Source organism: Phyllosticta citriasiana (assembly GCF_038021145.1).
Source record: "Phyllosticta citriasiana strain CBS 120426 chromosome Unknown IWZ02scaffold_20, whole genome shotgun sequence".
Taxonomy (NCBI): Eukaryota; Fungi; Ascomycota; class Dothideomycetes; order Botryosphaeriales; family Phyllostictaceae; genus Phyllosticta; species Phyllosticta citriasiana.
Window position 1 is genome coordinate 149,620 of NW_027117297.1, and position 21,347 is coordinate 170,966.

Genomic DNA, 21,347 nt, shown 5'->3' on the forward strand with positions numbered 1-21,347 from the left:
CTCAGGAAGAGACCCGCAAGATGGGTAGATCCCTGTGAGTGATAACCACGGACCTGAGGCGCAACGGCTACTGCTGCCAATGGTCATGAGGTGTCTAGACTCGCAGAAGCTCAACAACCATGAGATGAATTTCGTGTGCTGCTGCGATCGGCAGTGAGTCCGGTGACTTTAATTATCTCAAAATATCTGAACAAAAGGCGCCGTCCTTGAGCTGAATGCTAGACATTGCAGGAAACCGGTGCTTCACCATGTCTCGTGCTGGTGATGCAGCCCCTTGGCCAGCTGGGTGGGGTCGAAGTTGATCTTCATTGACTTCGCTCCAGGCCAGACATCTCTTCTATTCTTCTTTAGATCCTAGGGTTGGAGCGTTTAATCGATCAAACGACTTGGAAAACACTGCATTGAGCAGCAGAGACCGGTTCCTCGGTCGCAAGCTTCGGCACGAGCTCTGGAAGGCGACTGGAAGCTAAGGATGGGCGGCGAGAAGGTTTTCGGAGGCGATGCGGAAGGTCCATCAATCCCTTGGCGACGAGACATAGCAATGATACTCATGAAGGTTCGCTTGATGATAGGAATAAAAAGGCGACCGGCGATGGTCTTGAGGTAAAGTTGAGCGGAGAAGACAAGCAGCAAGCCGACAGAAGACGGAGAACACGGACCAGTCGGAACGTCGGCCGATCGGAGTTGAGGGCAGGCGGTGGCAGAATGACGTCTTGGGCCAACACGACATTCCCGTCAGCAAGAGCAACATGAACAGAACAATCCCACTCTGCTTGCAGCTACGCCTTTTACCGGTGCTACTCCAGCTTTCCTCACGAAGCCGATCTTTCTTCTCGTCTTGTGTCACAATTACCCTACGAAAACCTTCCGGCGCGTCTCGAAACACAGCCGGCCAATTTTCCCTTCTCAGCTATCGGCTTCCGATCCCGATCAGTGATAATCAGGTCGCCATTGTATATATCGTGTATAGGAAAACAAACGCTGAGCACTGTCTCTCGATTTCCCGAAACACCCTCTCCACGCCTCTTGAATTCCCTTCCCATACCTCTGCCCTCCCCTCACACACCAGCAAAAAATGGGCGAAATGACTTCTGACAAGACGAATGGACGCGGCATCCGCATTGCCATCGACGTGAGTCTTGCCTATAGTATACGCAGCTTGGAGGCTGACTGCGACAGCGTGGTGGCACCTTCACAGACTGCGTTGGAAATCCCGGAACCGGCAGGATGGAAGACGACGTCGTCATCAAGCTTCTCTCCGTCGACCCTGAAAACTACGACGATGCACCCCTCGAAGGCATTCGAAGATTACTATCAAAATTCACCGGCAAAGAGATACCCCGAGGCCAGCCACTGGACACATCCAAGATTGAGAGCATACGCATGGGCACAACCGTGGCAACAAACGCGCTGTTGGAGAGGAAAGGAGAAGATGTGGCGATGGTGGTGACCAAGGGCTTCCGCGACTGCTTGGAGATTGGAAACCAGTCAAGACCAAACATCTTTGACCTGGCCATTCGCAAGCCCGACGTGCTCTACAAAAGAGTCGTCGAGATTGACGAGCGCGTCACTTTGGAAGACTATGCCGAAGACCCTGAGAGAAATGAGACGAAAGCAAAACCATTCGAAGATGCTGATTCCAACGCAGAAATTGTGCGAGGTCTCTCTGGAGAAGCCGTGAGAATATTATCCAGGCCAAAGGAAGACGTCATCCGAAAACAGCTCCAAGAGGTGTATGACGGCGGGCTGCGCAGCATTGCCGTGTGTCTGATGCACGGTTACACATTCCCCCACCATGAGGCGCTTGTTGGCAGAATAGCCAAGGATATCGGCTTCGAACATGTCAGCTTGAGCCACGAGTTGATGCCAATGATCAAGCTGGTTCCACGTGCAACTTCCACGTGCGCTGATGCATATCTTACTCCGGCAATCAGAAAGTACATTGACGGCTTCTCCAAGGGTTTCGCAGGCGGCCTTGGCTCGGAGAGCGTGAAGCGGGAAAGCGGCGACAAGGGCGCAAGATGCGAGTTCATGCAGAGCGACGGTGGTCTGGTCGATGTCGACATATTCTCTGGCCTACGCGCAATTCTCTCCGGTCCCGCTGGTGGTGTCGTTGGTTACGCGCTGACTTCGTACGACCCTAAGACCAAGACCCCGGTTATCGGCTTCGACATGGGAGGTACAAGCACTGATGTCAGCCGATATGGCGCTGGCCGCTACGATCACGTTTTCGAGACCACCACCGCAGGAGTCACGATTCAATCGCCACAACTTGACATCAACACGGTTGCCGCAGGTGGTGGCTCCCGACTGTTTTTCCGCAATGGCCTGTTTGTGGTTGGTCCCGAATCCGCCAGTGCTCACCCTGGCCCTGCTTGCTATCGCAAGGGTGGTCCGTTGACCATTACCGATGCCAATCTGTTCCTGGGCAGACTTTTGCCCGAATTTTTCCCCAAAATCTTTGGCAAGAATGAGGACGAGCCACTCGACTCTGAGGCCAGCGAGAAGCTGTTCAGGGAGTTGACGGAGCGCATCAACCAAGAGGTTGCAGGCGACAACAAGGACAAGGAAATGACAATGGACGAAGTCGCGTACGGTTTCATCAAGATTGCAAACGAGACCATGACCAGGCCCATCCGTTCGTTGACCGAGGCAAGAGGCCACGACACGTCGAAGCACCGATTGGCAACATTTGGAGGTGCCGGAGGCCAACATGCTGTCGCCATTGCTCAGGCTCTCGGAATCTCTCAAATTCTCATTCACAGATACTCGTCTGTCTTGTCCGCCTATGGCATGGCTCTTGCAGATGTCGTTGACGAGAGGCAAGAACCTGAGAGCAAAGTGTGGTCTGAGAAAGATCAGGACACTCGCAAATACCTCCAACAGAAGATGGAAGATCTGAAGCGCAAGTCGAGCGCCACCTTGAATGATCAGGGCTTCTCCGGGGACCAGATCCACCATGAAGAATACTTGAACATGCGCTATCGAGGAACCGAGTCGGCAATCATGGTTGTCAAGCCCACCAAAGCAGAAGCCGAGAGCGAGTACGGTGGTGATGATTGGGCCTACGGAAAAGCTTTTGTCAAGCAACACGACCAAGAGTTTGGCTTTACCCTTCCGGACCGCGACATTATCATCGACGACGTGCGCGTCAGAGGCATCGGTATGACTTTCCAGGGACTCGAAAGGACTGTGGACGACCAGCTCAAGGAGATTACGGCAAATGACCTCAAGAACGGCGCAAAGCAACACAGCTCCAAATCGGTCTATTTTGACGGTGGTCGACAAGACACGCCAATCTATAGACTCGAGGACCTCGAGGTTGGGGACCGCCTGAAGGGCCCAGCAATCATTGCCGACGGCACTCAGACGATTGTTGTTACTCCTGACGCCTCTGCGCTTGTTCTCAAAACTCACGTCATCATCAATGTTGGAGAATCGGAGCAGACGGAGAAGAAGCTTACCACCGACGAGGTGGACCCCATTATGCTCAGCATCTTTGCCCACCGCTTCATGGCCATCGCTGAGCAAATGGGCCGGGCGCTGCAAAAGACGAGCGTCAGCACCAATGTCAAGGAGCGCCTTGACTACTCGTGTGCTCTGTTTGATGCGGACGGCGGTCTTGTTGCCAATGCTCCTCATCTTCCCGTCCACCTGGGATCCATGTCCACGTGCGTTCGCAAGCAGGCCAGCATCTGGAAAGGCAAGCTAAAGAGAGGTGATGTGCTTGTTTCAAATCACCCCATGTTTGGCGGTACTCATCTTCCCGACATCACAGTAATTACGCCCGCATTCAGCGGCGACAAAATCGTCTTCTACGTAGCCTCGCGCGCTCACCATGCCGATATTGGTGGCATCCTCCCTGGATCGATGCCACCTCACAGTCGCGAACTGTACCAAGAAGGCGCGGCGATCAAGACTGAAAAGCTGGTCTCAGAAGGTCACTTCAACGAAGAGAGAATCACTGAGCTCCTTCACAAAGAGCCAGCGCAGTATCCTGGTTGCAGTGGAACGAGGTGTCTTGCCGACAACCTCAACGATCTCAAAGCGCAAGTCGCCGCGAACCAGAAGGGCATCAACCTCATCTCAACTTTGATTGAGGAATACGGCGAAGAGGTTGTCCAGTTCTACATGCACAAGATTCAAGACAACGCGGAGCTCAGCGTCAAGAAGCTTCTCAAAGAAGTCAGCAAGAGATTCGAGGGTCAGGACTTGAGTGCTATCGACTATATGGATGATGGCAGCCCAATCCAGCTCAAGGTCCAGATTGATGCAGAAAAGGGAGAAGCAGTATTTGACTTTGAAGGCACAGGGCCTGAAGTCTACGGTATGTCACATCCACTCTCTTCAATTCCATTGATTCTAACGATCTTAGGCAACATAAATGCCCCCGCTGCGATTACTTACTCTGCCATCATCTACTGTTTACGCTGTTTGATCAAGGAAGATATTCCCTTGAACCAGGGCTGTCTCAAACCTGTCCATGTGAAAATTCCGGAGAAGTGTTTCCTTTCGCCATCCGTCAAGGCCGCTGTGGTTGGCGGCAATGTTCTTACTGTAAGTCTCTGCCAAAGAAGTCTGCTTACCTATTACTCACATCCTCCAGTCCCAACGTGTCACCGACGTCGTTCTCAAGGCTTTCCGTGCATGTGCAGCGTCTCAGGGCGACTGCAACAACCTCACCTTCGGCTACGGTGGAAACCAGGCCGGTCAAAAGGAACAAAAGGGCTTTGTAAGTTGATGACTCTCTTCTAAAGACATCAAAACTAACGGCAGAAGGGCTACTACGAGACAATTGCCGGTGGTTCGGGTGCTGGCCCGACGTGGGATGGCACATCTGGTGTGCACACGCACATGACCAACACGCGCATCACTGACGCCGAGGTTTTTGAGCGTCGCTACCCTGTCATTTTGCGCGAGTTCAGCTTGCGCGAAGGCTCTGGTGGCCGCGGTCAACATCCCGGTGGAGATGGTGTCATTCGCGACATTGAGTTCCGCATTCCTGTTCAGGTCTCGATCCTCTCGGAGCGCCGCGTATACCACCCTTACGGCCTCGAAGGCGGTGAGGACGCAGCGTGTGGACAGAACATCTGGGTCAGGAGGATTGAAGGCAGCGATGACACCGCCGCAGAAGAGAGCAAGTGGCGTCACATCAACTTGGGCGCGAAAAACACGGCAAACATGCGACCAGGAGACCGTATCATTGTCAAGACGCCGGGCGGTGGCGCGTGGGGCCGCCTTGGTGAAAAGAGCGTCGCGGTCAAGGGGAGAGATCCAAAAGAAGCATGGCGGAAGGGAAGTGTCGCAACGAGACTGGAGACTGCCGAGACTTCGGCATAGTGGATTTACAGGCATTGGCAAGGCATCGACAAGACTGCTCTGTTTCCCGGAGCAATGGTGTTGAAAGAGCATCGAGACAAAGACCTGGGACTGGGATAGAAGCAATCGATTCGGTTTTCGCATTCATGCTTTGGTCGACTTCATCTCCTCCAGACGAAACCGCCGTTTTCGGACAACAAAGGATTTTCATCGCAGTCATCATAATTCCCCAATCTCAACGATCAAGTTTCTATACTGACTCAACAATTCAATTCCTATTGTCGCGTGGCCTCGGGCATCCGCATGCGTCCAGTATTGTGGTCCCAAAGTAAGCTTTCCCCATGTCGCCTTTTTGTCTTTCAGGCCCCGAATCGCGGCCCAAAGTCCTCGCAGCTACTGTGCTTGTCGCGACCAAATTTGTTTCGACATTGCTTCGCTCAGGATACGACACCTCGATCAGCCAAGGAAAATGGTACAAAATAAAGCTTTTCAATCCACAGCCATGGACGGAGTGAACAGACTGAACAGGCTACCGACGGATATGTACCAATTGGTGGCATCATTCCTTCCCGTTAAAGATTTCAAGACTTTGCGACAGGTGGATCACAATGCGGCACATCAACTTGAATATGAACTCAAACTTCGAGTTGGACCGTTCAAAACGATTAAAGAAACTTCAAGGGAAGGCCTGGAGAACTTCTTGGAGATCAATGAAGGACCATATATGGACCGAATCACGACCTTGTTGATTAAGGAGGACGAGATCATGTACAACGTCAACCGTGTCATTCTTCCCAGCTTCTTCTACCACCACGCGGAGGCCGAAATCTGCATTGCCCTATTCAACATCCTCGATAAACTACCGAACCTCAAGACAATAGTTTGGCAATTAGGCCGCTCAAGAGATTTCGATCAAAGCGCCTTTTCTAAAGATCCAACTCTACCTTTCATGATCCTACTTGGCTCATTACAACGCCGCACAGTCAAGATCCACCTCGCAGCAGACCGCTGGGATTTTGTAGTCTACTGGCGGGGATCCTTGATAAACACGGACAAGATTAGAACCATCGGCGGCGGTCCCTCCGACTCTACACAGCATTCTCAGTTAAGGCTCTTCAACGACGGCATGAAACTCAACTTTGGGATTTGTCTTGATGATGTCTTACGCTACGTTTGTCAACAACCTAATGCGACTCATCTCTCCAACTTCAGCTTCCAAGGATATAACCAAACGATTGCAGACGAATGGCACGCCTTACGCTTTGATGCGTTTATCGACCGGGTACAGACGCTGGTGATTGAAAACTGCATCCTCAGCGATATGATGCCGTGGGCCGCGATCGTGGGCCAGAAAGTCAAACTATCCATCACGAAATCCAAGGTCGACGCTGACGTGCTGCGCTCCATTCTCGATGCGGCGTCTGACCCTCAACAGACGCCGCATCTGCAATATCTCTGGTTAGAAGAGCTGGACGGCGTGTATTTCAACTGGAGGGACGGCACAACGGATAGCGGCGCCCACCTGCAGCAAGTCATTGCCGAAAAGGGTCTTCGACGGGCTGCAGACTATATGCTGCGAGCGCTTCGTGAGTGGCAGCCGAGTACTATGTTCGGAGATTTAAATCGCAACAAGCAGCCCCTGAGCCGTGTTTGGGACAGGGATCCGAGGCACCGAAGGCTCATGTATCAACGCCAGGACCAGCATTTTGAAGCTCACTACCGTCGTTGATGGGATTTCGTCATCTGTAGTCTCGATTTAGGAGGTGGCGTTCAGCTCTACTGGCACAGCAGCAATCAAAAGCATAAAGCGTCCTTCGGCACTGTTGTGCTATTCGCCGTCCGATTTTTTGACTGATCTCCAAGACTAGATACAGATGTGGCAAAATTCCAAATCCGCGACCACCTTTGAGGCAACCTTTCCGAAGTAGGCTCGACTGATTCGAGAAAGGGCGATATGGCGCCGTAGATCGGGGCAGACACACATGCAGCAAGCAATAGAGCCTCGACACAACCTGGAACGCATCAATCCAGAACAACAACCAATTCCTCCACCCGCGACCACAAGTTCCTGCTGCCTTGTCTAGACTCACATGAACTGGCGGCACATCAAGCGCTCTTATCTCCGAGGAGCGTCGTCGATGAAACTAGGCCTTGCGGAGAGAACGACATCACTACCACCGCCGCCGCGCGTGTACTAGCACAATACTACAACGCGGACACCTCCAGCGGCTGTATCATCGGGCACGCACTCGTCGCCGGGCATCGACACGCCATCGATCGCGGCGGGCACGGAGAAGAGCGTCGACTTCCTCAACAGGCAGGGCGTCGGGTCGGGCATGATCTGGTCGCGTTGAGCCGTTCAGCGACGGGCGCCGCCGCCGCCGCCGTGTGGATTGTGTGGATTGTGTGGAGGGAATATTCGCGCGCGTAACGGGGCCGAGGCGTGGGAGAGAGAGGGAGAGGAGACGCTGTGTGGGTATGGGCGGGATGTGGATATGAAGGAGCGGGTGGAGTCGAAGCGGTCGACTGGTGCGAGTTTATCTACTGTCACGGATAATGAGATTTATTCGTTTGCGCAGAGGGTTCCGGATTATTTGTCGTCGTACTCGTAGATGAGACCACTGGGAGGGGTGTGGGACATGTTCTTTTTTCTTTCTTGCTCGGTCGCCCTTTTTACTTTTGTTGTTTCCGCAAACATGGCTTACACACGGGCGATCTTCTTTTTGCATGTGTGCTTGGTCTGCTTTCCAATTGGAAGACTGTTGTTGCTTTTGAGTTGAATTGGGTTTTGCTAAATTACTTGTACAGCACGGATTTGTAAATATTGTGGCGCAAAAGGAGGGAGGGACGCGTCGCTTTGATAACGAAGATATTACACAAAATAAAAATTTGGACAATCAAAGACCTTTTTATTCATCTCCCGCAGACTTTGTCAATGGTGTCAGTCTTCAGGAACAAAGACGGCGCCGCAACTGAATCCATAATCACGTTGTGAAAGAATTTTTCCACGCGCAAGATGTGTGATTGATATTCTTTTCCACAATCCGTTTCTATTTCCCCACAGTGCAATAATGCAGACGACTCGACTCGACTCTCCTCTCCCGTCCAACGCGATTGAGGGCCACAAAACCTATTTTCAATTTGCTTGATTGCAAGGCAACAAACAGCACAAGCAACATCAATCGACGAGCCACTCAACCGCTCGACTCCCTCCCTCCCTCCCTCCGTCTCGGAAGCAAGCGAGACAGCCTCATCGTCTTCCCACACCAAAACGCGATCTTTCATCTCTTCCAACTTCCTGCTCGCCAGTCTCTCCATTTCGTCTCTCTCGTCCGCACTAAGCAAAGCGAGTGCCCTCTGCCACGGTGCATCATCCTCTCCAGACACCGCACCAAAGAAGCGCGGAAGGATCCTTCTCCAGAACACCGCGTCAAAAGCGAAGCTCTTGCGCGCCGCATACGCGACCCAGAAATCGCCCGAATCCCAACTCTGCCGCATGCGCTCCGAGAGCCTCTGTTCCTCGCCAAACCGCCCTTCTCGAATCCCGCATGCATGCATTTTGCCACGGAGGTTGTGACGCGCAAGAAAAGCTCGGCCAAAAGAAACAATAGTCTGCAACCCCAAAAGACTTGTATGCCTGCGTAAAGAGAACGGCGCATCTCCACGCTTCATTCGGGAGCATGGCCGGAGAGACTTGCTCGTTCATCGATCCCGAGGGCCTCGATCAAGGGCTACTGGCATTGGACTAAGCCGACGAGATGTTCGTTCGAAGAGACTGCCGAATTGAGTGGAGATCCTGGTCATTCATTCGAGTGGAAGCCCTAATGGCCCTCCAGTTGCTCAATTTGACACCAAAACGATCGAGCAGAGCTGACTCGAAGGATGCGCCAAAGTGGTTCGGCATCCTAACCACTCGTTCGGCGCTCATGGCCGAGTAGATCCGGAACGCTGACCTCTCGTTCTGCCATTCGTGCCGAACGACTCACCTTAGACGTCCGACGCTGGAAGTCCGATTGCCTCTTTGGGCGTGCGAGGCCCGCGTCGAACGTATGGAATGTTCAGCCGAAAGAATGTCCCGAACGCCATGCAACCAACCGACCGAACGAACCGAACGCGCCCTCCAAACCATTCAGCGCCAGACATTTCATTACCCCTTCGGACACCATCCGAGACATTCATTCGAAAAGATGGAGGACAGACAGCCCAGGCAGATTCCCTCTCCGATTCCGTCGCTCTGCAACGGGCAACACGCAATGCGCGTCATCATTCATCGATCCGACTTCGAACCGACCGGCCCAAACGCCAGACGTTCGACGTTGGACGCTGCGAGTGGATTTCCTGATTCGGCCAGGTAATCAGATAGGTCGAACAAGGGGGGGAGAGAGAGAGAGAGAGAGAGGAGCTCGATCAACCGGTGGAAGGTCCAGTATGGTCGGGAGGGGACCGTGAGCCAGTTTGCTCTCCCTCTGACCCAGGCTGAAAGGCAGGCAGCCTTGATGCCGGATTGTTGGTTCGCGCCCTTGGCCTTGACACCAACTGGCTTGATGCAGCCGGTCGGTCGGCCGGTCGGTCGTTTGAGTCGGGGCATGCCTCGCGAGACGACGACTTGTGCTTGTCGCCGAGCGGTGCCAGGGGCGGCGGTCAAGGTGTAGTTGTCCTCTGCGATATTCGGTCGTACGGGAGAGGTGCATATGCCAGGCGGGCGCGTGGTGGTGGAGGTAAGGTCACTGCAGAACTGAAGCCGAAGAACCGGTGTTAAAACTGGGACAAGATGAAGTCGATTCTGTTTGAGAGGCGATAGATACCAGACTGCGTTTGCAGCACGCTCAGCTCAGACAAACGTGAGCGACGGCGTCTCCACCATCCAGCCCCAAGACATCATTTCACTTCATCATCGACGTCCCGCCCAAGGCGAAAGCAGCCAGCGAAAAAGGAAGAACAACGCTTTTGTTGGTATCAAGCCATCAAAAATTGCGCCGGTGAAGCCCCCGAAGGAGATTCATAGAGGGCCGCCTCCGCGCTGTGCAATGCAGGGCAACCCCCTAGAACGACCAGCTTCGTGATCCTGGTGTTCCCAACAAGGTCTGGCCATGGTTAGCATTCGAGAAGTTTTGGGGTGGGATGGGGGGAGGCTCACAAGTATGAGGAGAAAAGGACTAGAAGGCGGAGGGGAGCAGCTATTTAAACTTGGAGAGGCGGCTAAGCGAGGATGAGAGTGCTGACAAAGCGAGGAAGGGAGGGTAGGGGCCAAGGGGGATTGATTGGTTGGATGAGGGGCGCTAGGCTCGAAGTGCAGGTGGTGGATTTGTTTGAGTAAGAGTTGGGTGGCTGGACCAATCAGCGAGCTGCAGGTGACGCAAGGACTGCTGATTGCGGGCCGGACAGGACGGACGCACCGCCCCCCGGTCCGTGCTGCGCTGGCAGCCCGCCGGAACCGAAGCTCCGTCGACAACCGGAAGCGGCGTCCAGCAGCACTAACAACCGCCGTTCAATCGATCAGTCTGAGCTCCTCCGTCTCGACCTCCCTGGACAAACTGTAGCCCTCCACCCACCAACCCATCTCACGGCAGTCTATCCGCAGTCAAAGAAAACGCAGCACTCCAGTCCAATCCAATCCAATCCAATCCAAGCAACGCAAACCGACACGCACGACCGAAACCCGTGCAGCCAGCCGTCGATCTCGGACGTAGCTTTCTTGCAATATCCGAAAAGACTCAACAAATCAGCCGCTGATTGGTGCATTCACAACTTCAAACGTCCTGATCTTCATCTGTTCGGAATCCCGCAGCAGCCCGTTCCACAGCGAGCCAGCCAGGCAAATTTTTTCACGGGTGCACGGCTTCTGCTGTTGTTGTTGTTGGTGGTGGTGGTGGTCCATCGGATGCGCTCGCTCGTTTGGTCGGAAAAAACTCCTGCGTACGGTGCTTGATTGCTACGTTCGACGTTGCGTGGTGCAGCCAATCAGGGGCCGAGGATGTGGAATGGCGGTGTGCTGTTGGTTGGGCTGTTGCGGAATGAGGCCGCGGGCGGGCTTGGAGCCGAGATTGATGATGATGCCGGATGGATCAGATTGATGCATATGAGTCCAGGTGTTGCGTCATCTGTCGGAACGGCTTACCATCTCGCGTCTTTACTGAGATGGCTGATGGGCAGTATGTTTGCGCTTGTTGAAGTCACTCAATATCGGGGAATTGAGGAGCAGGAAAAGATCATTCGACAAAGCGGCTGGAAGACGACCACGACAGCTTGGACACGAAAAGAACACCACCCCCCAAAAAGCAAACCCCCTCACACCCCTGGTATCATCATCACAGCAACAACTCCGCAGCCACCACACTACGCCAACAACCCCCCTCTCCTCTCCTAATCATCACTCGTAAAAGCACAAGACCCCATGTCGCGCCTAACAGCCGGCTTCTCCGGCGAAACATCAAAATCAAAAATATCCATCGGCAAGCCCATGGTCGTACACGCATTCGGAATATCGACGACGCCCGCCAAATGGCCCTGCACGGGGGCGCAGCTCAGCAGCAAGTAAATCTGATAATCCGAGTAGCCGTAGCGGCGCAGGTACTCGATGCAGCGCAGGCAGGTCTGGCGGTACGCCACCGTGGCGTCGAGGTAGTGCTGCTTGCCGCGCTCGTCGACGCTGAAGCCCTCGAAGTAGATGTAGCGCCCAGGCCCGAAGGCTGGCTCGACCGGGCCCGGTTGGTACATGGGCGACTTGATTTGTAGGAGGTTGGGGTCGATGCTGGATTTGATGAGGCGGAATTTGATCGTGATGACGCCGGGCATTTCGATGGCGCCGCAGAAGGAGATTTCGCCATCGCCCTCTGGAGGTTCATGCGTTAGTGCATGGGAACAAGGGGGTTTGTTTAGTGCCAGGGGTAGAGCATCACTCACGCGAAAAGTGCAAGTCGCCCACGCTGAAACCCGCGCCTTTGACGTGCACGGGCAGGTAGACCTTGCTGCCTCTAGACAGGTTCTTGATATCGCAATTGCCGCCATGCTCGGGACGGCCTGGGATCGTGCGCGCGCCCTCGAGCCCGACCTTCTGCTTGACCTCAGCCGTCGCGGCGCCGGCGTGCACGTTTTGCGGGTTGGGCGGCTGCGCGACGACGCGGCCGCAGCCGTCCATGGCCGCGATGAGCTCGCCCTCGCGTCGATTCCACTCGGCCAGGACCTCTGCGGACGGCGCGCAGCCTAGGATGCCGGGGTGGATGAGGCCGGCGAACTTGACGCCCGGGATGTGGCGCGACGAGCAAAAGATGCCTTCAAAGTCCCAGATGGCCTTGGCGCTGCAGCGCATCGTGTCGCGTCAGCTCTACTACCGTACCAAGTAATCGGAGAATACTGACGCCTTGGGATACAGCTCATCCAAAAAGCCGCCGCCGTTGTTCTTGTCGAAAACACCCGTGAAGCCCCAGGGCTGCTCCTCCAGTGGCTGCACGTCCGCAATCTCGACCAGCAACACGTCGCCGGGCTCCGCGCCTTCGATTTCGAACGGGCCCGTCAGATAGTGGATTTTGGTCAGGTCGACGTTCTTCATGTCGTCTGCGCTGTCGTTGTTTTTGATTTGTCCGCCCGTCCAGTCGACACATTCAATCTTGACCGTCTCGCCGTCTTTGATCTTGCCAACGAATGGCACTGCGCGTGAATGTGAGCGGGAAATTGGGTAGGCATGACAAAGTTACAGACCGTCAGGGTGCCATCGATTCTAGAGTCGGTCAGCAAGATACTACATGTCTTGTTGGGTCTCCTACATGGAGAATTGGCTGCTCGGCGGCATCCTTGTTAAGATCGACTTTGGCAGCGTGTCGAACCATTTTCATTCAGACTTTTAGATCACGAAAGGAAAAATAAGAGGGATTTTGGTGGAAAAAGCCAAACATCGCCCACGCGGCGCAATGGTTGCGCGGATGTATATAGAGCCGTCAGGCACTTTCGCATGCTACCTAAATCAAGAGCATGTACTGATAGAGCCAGCGGGGACTAAGCAGAGCGATACCCAGCCCGTCGCGGAGCCATTGGCCGGCGGGCTCATGCCGATAAGTCGTAGATAATGCTCACTGTCGTTAGTCACGCCAGAGTGGAGTAGAGCTCCAAGTGGGGTAGCATTTCCCCGCCATCCTGGAGCCCGCGCGTACGCGTCATCACGTGTGAATCCGATTGATGCCCGTTGGGAAGGTCCGAACAGAAATTGACACTCTTGTTCGAGCGACGGTATCCAGGTAAATCGAATTTGCTGAGGAAGTCTCGAAATGCATACGAGAGGCTGCTAAGTCTTCAGTGGCGAACCCGAGAATTTGGAAAATGCTGAATTTTTACGCTGATGATAAAGTGGAAAGTCTTGAGGCCTCATGAAAAATCTCCAGCTCTTCAGACTGGCCATCAAGCTAAGCTGGCTCCTTTCGCTCTTCAAAAACGCTAAGAAAACCTCTTGGTTGGAGTCTCCGGCAACTTTGGCTTGATCTTCTCAACCTTTTCATCAATGTTCGCCGCATCAATGTTGGCCAGGGGCAGTGACAAGAATTCGTGCTTATTTTTCCAGGGAATCTGACTCTCTGCAAAATTGGTAGCTTCTGCCTCGGCCGGGGGTGGCGGGGGATCGGTGATCTTGGTAATAAGGTAAGCTGTTGAGGCCTCGGCGATTCCGTAGATGAGAACGCCAAGGAGTGGGATCTTGAGGAAGACGAAGAAGCCGAAGCCAAATCCAAAGAGAACACCTTCGCGGTCTTTGAACCAGGCCTTCTTTTGTTCTTTGGTGAATCTGATGCGCGAAAAGTAGGGCTCGAGCTACAAGAAGGTCAATCACCAAAGCCCTAACGAGAAGGCGAATTTACTTACCAGCTCGCGCATCAAGCTGCGCGATGAAAAGTACGACTGCAGGAATTGCACAAGGTAGCGCTTGGGCAAGAAGATCGAGCTTCCAAAGATGACCAGTGCAGGCTCCAGTCCGACAGCCTTCTTGAAAGTGTAAAAACTGGCGGCGGGGAGAACAAAACGACCGACGACAGGAAGGTAAGACAAGGCATACACTGAGAGTGAAATGCCAGCCCTCCTTCCAAACCTTGTGAGGAACGCCATGATGGCTTCCATTGGCTTTTTCTTGTCCCCCGTGGCTGTTGGTCCTCCTCGCGGGTACATCCTCAGGTTGGGATAAAACAGCGAGCGCAAAGTCCGTGGGTCTTCAGTCTTGTGCTTTTGCAGATAGGTCTGATCAACCCACTGCAGCGAGTTCATAAACATGTCGTCCAGCGTGGGCGTAATGTAGCGCATCAGCGACATGAGGAAGAAGGGCACCTGGAGGACGGAGTGCTCCAAGAAGTGCAGGCCATCGACAACGTCCGTGTCCAAGGTAGAGCCCTCGGTCTCCATGAAGAGTGTGCGGAACCATAGCAGCCCTTTCACACCCAGAATCTATGCCAGAAATTGTAAGCTTCGAGCTTCTCGAAGGCACTGTTGTAAGCCTACTGGAATCGAGATTATAAGGCGGATGGCGAGGCCGGCGGCTACGGCGAGGGCTGCCTGGCGGTAGTGATCTGACGTGAAGAGGCCGGGGTTCTGGAGGGCGCGGTTTGCTTGATTGAGAGTGGCGTTAGCTTCAGTGCGACTGGCTGCAAAAGAGAAAACGTACCGCCAACCAGCGTGAGCTGCGCACCTCTAAGGATGGCATTTGGCTCGAATTGGGTCATGGCTACAAGAGGCAGCCAAGGTGGTGGAGAGGATGTAGCTGCTCGAGGTCGAGCTAAGCTGATGGCACGCGAGTCGTTGAGGCTTTTGTCGTTGCCGCTTCTCTCTGTCGTCATCTCCGAGCCACAACACCACAACACAGCCACCACGGCCCCTCTCCACTCTCGCTTCGAGCAATCACAAGTCACAGGGAACCCCGCATACTCCGCTCCCTCAGTCATGAAAGTTTTTGGAATCCGTCGCCAATGTGCATGCCTCTTGGGTATACATGCCATGTTCATCTGTACAGAATGCTTCCGCTAAAGAATGCCTCTTTCGGATTTGAAGTTGCGCTGGGTACTTGATGTCGATCGGGGATAGGAGGCTGGTTTCCGGCGATGTCACCGTCACTTCATCCAGGCATGTGAATACCTTCATCTCCCTTAGCGATATTTTAAATGTAGCCACACAAGATAGATAGGTAGCTGAAAAACAGGGTGAATAGCAAGGGCACACATACACATACTCTTGACGACGAAGAAGAAATCAAAAACACAAAAGAGCGTAGCACACAATTCTAGCCCCCTTCCACCCGCGGCATCTCCCATCCCCGCCATCATATCGCTACGTCCGAAGTTGCGCGGGAGGATAGAGAGTGAGTGTGTAAACGAGTGAGTAGTTAAGTCTAGGGAAAGGCTATACTTGCGTGTGTTGGCACCCTTACCTAACGTAACCTCTACTCCCGCCGTCCTATTGCTTTATGCGAAGTTAGCATTCGTCTCCCCCATTAGCCACTTTAGATTAAAGAGAGTTCATTTGTGCGGGGCGGAGGCATGGTGAGTTAGTGTTCGGTTGGTTGGTTGGTTAGTCAACCGCCGCCGCCGCCGGACATCACTGTGCTGTCTGTCAATTGTGGCCATTACAACGGGTCTGTAGTGTGGCCCTGAAACATCCAATTAGAAGGTCTATGCCTATTAGAATGTAGATAGACATGTGCATTAATGAGCATGATCAGAGGCTGCTGCTAAAACAGCGAAGCTTTTTCACAGTCTTGCTGCTCCTCTCTGTAAGTAAGGCATTCACACTGACCACGCGAGCGTGAAATGTCCGAAAATCAAGAACACTAACATTCCAAAAGCCATTCATACCAGTTCTGAAGACTCTCGATGCTGAAGACTCTCGATGGCAGTGTTATCACCCAATCAACTCCCTATTAAATCCCACTCACCCTCCATCCTTCTTCCTTCTTCCCTCTCCCACAAGCTCCAAATCAGCCCTCCCATCCCTAAAACAACAACAACAACAACAACAACAACCACTGCACAACCTCCCGAGAGTCCCTCTTCGTCCCGAGCAAGCGCATCTCTCACCCCGTCCTCCCCCGCTGCCTCACTGATATACTCGACAGCGCCGTTCGACACGTCCGTGGGCTACCTAGTAAACCAGCCTCCTTTCCGAACGCCATGACGGGACAGCCGAGTGCCCGGGGACTCGAGGGCACCCAAGGACAGCTAGATCTGTGAGCGAGCTTGGTCATCGCTTTTTGCTCCACTTGAGACTGGCAGTAGATGGGAAACCGTCTGAAGTGCTGCAGAAGGAGTGGCGTGTTCAAGGGGGCGTTGCTGACGAGGGTCCATTTCGCTGCTCACTGTCCGTCTGGCCTGTCTGTCTGGTCTGCATGGTACAATGTCAACACTCATCAAGAGACTACATTATGTGAGTAAGTAGGTAATCAATCTGCTTTCACCTTTGGTCTTTTCTCAATTGCCCTACTGCCATACTTGCTTATCCACCTGCCTGCCTACTTACTCCCTCAAGCACGATTCCTTCTTTCTTTTCTCTCTCTCATCATGCTTTTAACGGCCCACCCACCCACCCAGCGAATCCCCTGTCCAACGCGACCAAACCCACACTCCAAAGAAGAAAACGAAAAAGAAAGGGAAAAGAAAGGGCTATATTACACATGCCTAACGCACGCACGCACGCAGGACACACACACGCATACACTACACGCAGCGCGACGAACAACCTGAACAAACAAACAAACAGCCAGAGAGGTGAGTGAAGCGTGGCTGGCGCGGCGGCGGCGGCGGCTGTTTTGAAAAAGTTGCAACAATAACAACGACGACAATGACAAGAACGACAAGAACGAAGAACACCGGAAAACGAAACGGAAAAAGAACAAACGCACACACAGCCACCCACTCCCCTCACGCAGTCAGTCAATCGCGAATCTGCTTTTTCCCCCTGAACCCCCCTACGCCACCTCGTCTCACCCGCCCTACATAAATAGGTACTCCACAACAACCCACCCGCGCTCCTCCCTCCTCTTACCATCATCTCACCATAGGAGGGGGGCGGAAGAGCGACAATCATCCCCAATACGGCGTGCGCAGGCCGGCAAAAGTCGACGCCATGCCGGACGAGTCGGACGCATCGTCGCGCTTGCGGTGGCCCGAGAGCTGCGTAGTGGCGCCAAGACGTCAGAGAGACTAGGTCTGGAAAAGGAGTGTCGACTTACTGGGCGGGGGAGGGCAATGGCAGTAGCAGCAGCAGCAGCGGTGGTAGAAGAGATGGAGGTAGGTGCTTGATTGATGTGTTTTTGATGTGATGGTGCGCTCAGAAAGAGCGGAAATGCGAATGTGGCGCGAGCTTTGATGGCAGAAGAGGAGGCGTGAGATACACGTTCGTGACCAAAGCTCGCTTGCGCGCGTCGAGCGGGGGAAAGAAGGAAAAGGGAGAGGAGGACGACGAAAGATATCAAGGGCGATGCGAACTCACCTCCAGCTGAATGTTGCGATGCACATGCACCAGCCAGTCGACGTAGCTCTGCGCCTCGCCGTTACGGTCCTCGTACAGCAGGCGCGCAAACTCGTACTCGGCGCCATCCAGCCCCTGGCGCGCCAGCTGAATCGTGACGGCCTTGGAGCCGCGGCCTTGCTCGAGATACTGCAGCATGTTGCGCGCCTGCGCGTTGAGGTGTGTCGACAAGACGGGAATCTGGTTAAGAAACGGGTCGAGCTGGCGCAGATCCGACACGCCGGGGCCGAAGAGGTCTTCGAGGAGGTTGGGGGACACGGCGGCGTGAAGCCACAGCAGCACCTGCTGGCCGTTGTCGACAAGGTAAGCGCCACCTTCTTCAATCTTGGAAAACGACGCCCGAATGCCCGGCGGCATGCGTAGGCGCCCATTCTCCGTCGGGAAGCCCTCTTCAGGCGCCAGGTTGTGCAGCGAGTAGATGCGAGGATAGAGGTAAAGGGAAAGCTCGAGCGGGCCCATGGACTTGATCATACGCATCTCGTAGACGCGGCGGTCCGTGGGCTCCTTGCCGCCCTTGAAGGCGCGCGATTTGATGAGAGCGAGGGTGAACATGCTAAACTCCTTAAGGTGCTCTGGGAGGACAAGCTGGCCAGGGGGATGGCCATGCGAAAAGTTTTTGCGATACGCGGCGAGAATGTCGACGGTCTTTTCAGTGATTGCTGAACGAATTTCCTTCAGAGGCCGCTCTGCCATGCGATCTGCTGCTTGTTTGGCGATGATGCTGACGACGGCGTCTTGGTCAACGAAGCGCATCGTGTCAACAGCGTTTTCATTGACGCTTGCGACCAAGTTGCAACATCTGACCCTCCGCTCGCCACTCGCCGTCGTGTATAGGAGTGCGCTTTGGAAGTGAGCGTCGAGCTTGGGATCCAGCTTTCCGTCGTAGCTAAAGAGCACGCCAATTGACTTGTCTGCATCAATGACGCCAAACTCCAAATCTGCGCCGAAAGTGTGGTGGTAGAAGTTGCCGTGGTACTCGGAGACTTGGAGGCCGTTGGAGCAGCGCACCTTCATCAACGCCTGGTAGCCCGTCTCGCGCGTGACGGTGTGCTTAATCTCCTTGGACAGCTTGAGGGTGTCCCGCGGGCCATGGAAATTGGGAAAGTAAAACACTTCACCGCCCGTAAAGGCAGAGACATGGCCAATGGTCGCAATGTCGAGGTACCCACCATTCGGCGCCGCCATGAAAAAGTCGATGCCAATGCCGCTCTCGACCATTTTGGTGGCAACCTTTTTGTAGCCCGGGTGCTCGGTGTTGAAGAGCCGCTTTTCGGCGTCCGCGCCATGCACTTTTCCGTCGTCACGGAGGAACAGTCTGCCTGGGCCCCAAGTTGGTAGAGATGCCAGCGAGCACACCATCTTGCCTCCTGTGGCCTTGAGCGCGTCAATGGCAGCGTGCAACGTCGGCAGCAATGCCGGCTCGGGGTTCTTAATCTGCGAAAACATGTTCGGCAGCTGTGTCAGAAGCGCCGTAATGACAGACTTGGATTCCACCGGGTCGACAAAAAGGCCTTCGCTCAGCGGGACAAACGGATCCTCAATGTCGGGCATGACCATCATCTGAGCCTTTTCGAGACTCGAGCTAAGGTTGTAAAAGTGAATCTCCTTGTCGTACGTCACGATGCCGACCTTCGCTCCCTTTGGCAATTTCTTTGCTTCTGCCTGCTCCTCTGGTGTTGCGCCTTCGCTCCCGTACAGCGCGCTCATGATGCCTTCACAGAATCCGTCCAAGAAGCCCTTGTTGACTGCCTCTGCACTAACATCAATCAGAAACAACCACCGCAAGCCAACGGGCTCCTTGGACCAGTATTCTTTTGGAACCATAAAATCCACCGTACCGAGCGTCAGCTCTGGTCTCTGCAGCCGGTCCACGCGGACGCCCGAGGGGTCGGTTGGCGCAAAATATTCTGGAGCCACGTCGTTGGGGAATGTGCACATGTTGCAGACAAACTTGTTTCCGCCCGACCGAAAGGTCATGAAGGGGTTGATGTACGCCCTGCACCTCCGGCACCGCGGCGGTCCCGCCTCCCCAAAGTCCAGTACTGGCACTGGCTGCTCGCCCTCTTGCGGCGCCGCGAGCGGCTGTAGTATCATTCCGAGGGGTAGCGCGGTCGAAGTCAGGGCGTCCTGCGACGAGGGTATGCTGTTGAGCGTCAAGCGAGCAAACTTGGGATTCGAGTTGCCCTGGTCAAAGGCAACAAACGGGATGGCGGCGGGCGGTGGTAGATGCTGCTCCATGGTCGGATAGACGTGGTCCAGGTAAAACTGCGCCGGCACGTCTCGCGACCTGGGCACGCTGGGTATCGCCTCGGGATCGACTTTGCCCTGCGACGAGCCCGCTATGGCGGAGCCGTTCAGCGGCGCCGCACCGCGCGCAGCGTGCTGCATGGTCGTCGCGGGATTTGCGGGCACAAACTGGCCGGACGCGGCGGGGAATTGGTTCATGGCCGGAGTAATGGCCTGGCCAGCGTACGGGTGCTCCTGGTTGAGGAATTGCGACGGCGTGGCCGCGCCGGCCTGGGGGATACCGCTGAAAGCCTGCGAGCTGCCCGTCGACTCAATCTGGTGGTATGCGTGCCTGTCCTTCTTCTTTGGCCTCGCCGGCGCGTGGCCGTGGGTGTCTACTCCGAGTCCTACGCCCGCCATTTGTTGTGTCAATCCCTCGACGCCCGGTTGTCCGTTTTCGTAGCCAGGCTGCTGCGGGAAGTAGCTCTGGTCCTGCTGCGGTGTACCGTAGCCAGCACTAGGGGGCTGTGGCGAGGCATACTGGTTCGCGGGAGTGCCAGCGTAAGTTGAGCCCGTCTGTTGATAGCCACCGGGGCTCGGTGCCACGGGCGGGCGGGGCTTTTGAGCAGCGGGCTGCTGGGGCTGCTGGGCGCCATTCGAGGCTGCGGCCTGAGCGCCGAGGGCGTGGTACATTGAGAAATCGGACATGGTGTTGAGCGGAGGGAAGTTTTGGGACTAGGGTGCGATGCGATGCGGATGCGGGTGGGCAAAGTGGCCTGTGGGAATCGGAGACCAGTGGACGGACGGCGAATGGTTAACTTAAACGAGGGTCGGCGGACAGAGCATGTTCTGGAGAAGAAATGTCGGGGAGATTGGTGTAGAGAAGGCCAAAGAGTCGATGCAGTGCGGGTTTGTGGATTAGCTGTCCAGTCCAGACCTGAGCCATGGTCGTGGACAGGACGTGACGACGGCCGGACCCGAGCTCCAAGCCAAGCGCTGCAGGGGGAACAACCCCAAACTCTGTCGATACACGCAAACCCCTGCCACGATTTATTTAATCGCTGCCATTTATATCTTTTGCCTGTCACTTCTCGTGGCTGACAAGGCGATTCGCAGTCAAATCGACTTCACGGCACGAGGATCCAACCCCTTTAGCAACATGCCGAATGACAATACGACAACTATTCAATATCTCACCTCGAAACACTCGAGTCTAATCCTGCAACGAGCGCAACTCCGCCAAGGACAAAAGATATGCCGCCCAAAAGAAGAAACAAATCTCCTCCCTTCCTTTCCCTCGTCAATCACGA

General features: G+C 54.6%; 5 protein-coding genes across 5 annotated transcripts; 2 read left to right on the forward strand and 3 right to left on the reverse strand.

Moving 5' to 3' along the window:
- Nucleotides 1-748: 748 nt before the first annotated feature.
- On the forward strand, nt 749-5,564 carry IWZ02DRAFT_146757 (Hydantoinase B/oxoprolinase-domain-containing protein). Its single transcript, XM_066761850.1, has 5 exons — nt 749-1,132; nt 1,180-4,327; nt 4,376-4,557; nt 4,607-4,732; nt 4,780-5,564. Exons 1-5 carry the CDS (start codon nt 1,076-1,078, stop codon nt 5,338-5,340), a joined length of 4,074 nt encoding a protein of 1,357 aa, XP_066617947.1. The 5' UTR covers nt 749-1,075; the 3' UTR covers nt 5,341-5,564.
- On the forward strand, nt 5,565-7,116 carry IWZ02DRAFT_146758 (uncharacterized protein). The gene has a single exon (XM_066761851.1). It carries the CDS (start codon nt 5,789-5,791, stop codon nt 7,046-7,048), a length of 1,260 nt encoding a protein of 419 aa, XP_066617948.1. The 5' UTR covers nt 5,565-5,788; the 3' UTR covers nt 7,049-7,116.
- A 1,116-nt stretch (nt 7,117-8,232) lies between these two features.
- On the reverse strand, nt 8,233-8,877 carry IWZ02DRAFT_437436 (uncharacterized protein; the record flags this gene model as incomplete). The annotated part of the gene is made up of 1 exon (XM_066766629.1): nt 8,233-8,877. The coding sequence occupies one exon, from the start codon at nt 8,875-8,877 to the stop codon at nt 8,233-8,235; it is 645 nt and encodes a 214-aa protein (XP_066617949.1).
- A 2,805-nt stretch (nt 8,878-11,682) lies between these two features.
- Nucleotides 11,683-15,014, reverse strand: IWZ02DRAFT_472343 (formamidase; the record flags this gene model as incomplete). Its single annotated transcript, XM_066768945.1, has 10 exons — nt 11,683-12,152; nt 12,223-12,617; nt 12,678-12,966; nt 13,018-13,036; nt 13,083-13,123; nt 13,390-13,525; nt 13,801-14,115; nt 14,167-14,739; nt 14,794-14,936; nt 14,957-15,014. 10 exons carry the CDS (start codon nt 15,012-15,014, stop codon nt 11,683-11,685), a joined length of 2,439 nt encoding a protein of 812 aa, XP_066617950.1.
- Nucleotides 15,015-17,193: 2,179 nt separating this feature from the next.
- On the reverse strand, nt 17,194-20,979 carry IWZ02DRAFT_146848 (uncharacterized protein). The gene is made up of 2 exons (XM_066761853.1): nt 17,773-20,979; nt 17,194-17,453 (listed from the first exon to the last, which is right to left on the reverse strand). The coding sequence occupies exons 1-2, from the start codon at nt 20,743-20,745 to the stop codon at nt 17,364-17,366; spliced, it is 3,063 nt and encodes a 1,020-aa protein (XP_066617951.1). The 5' UTR covers nt 20,746-20,979; the 3' UTR covers nt 17,194-17,363.
- Between the last annotated feature and the right edge of the window lie 368 nt (nt 20,980-21,347).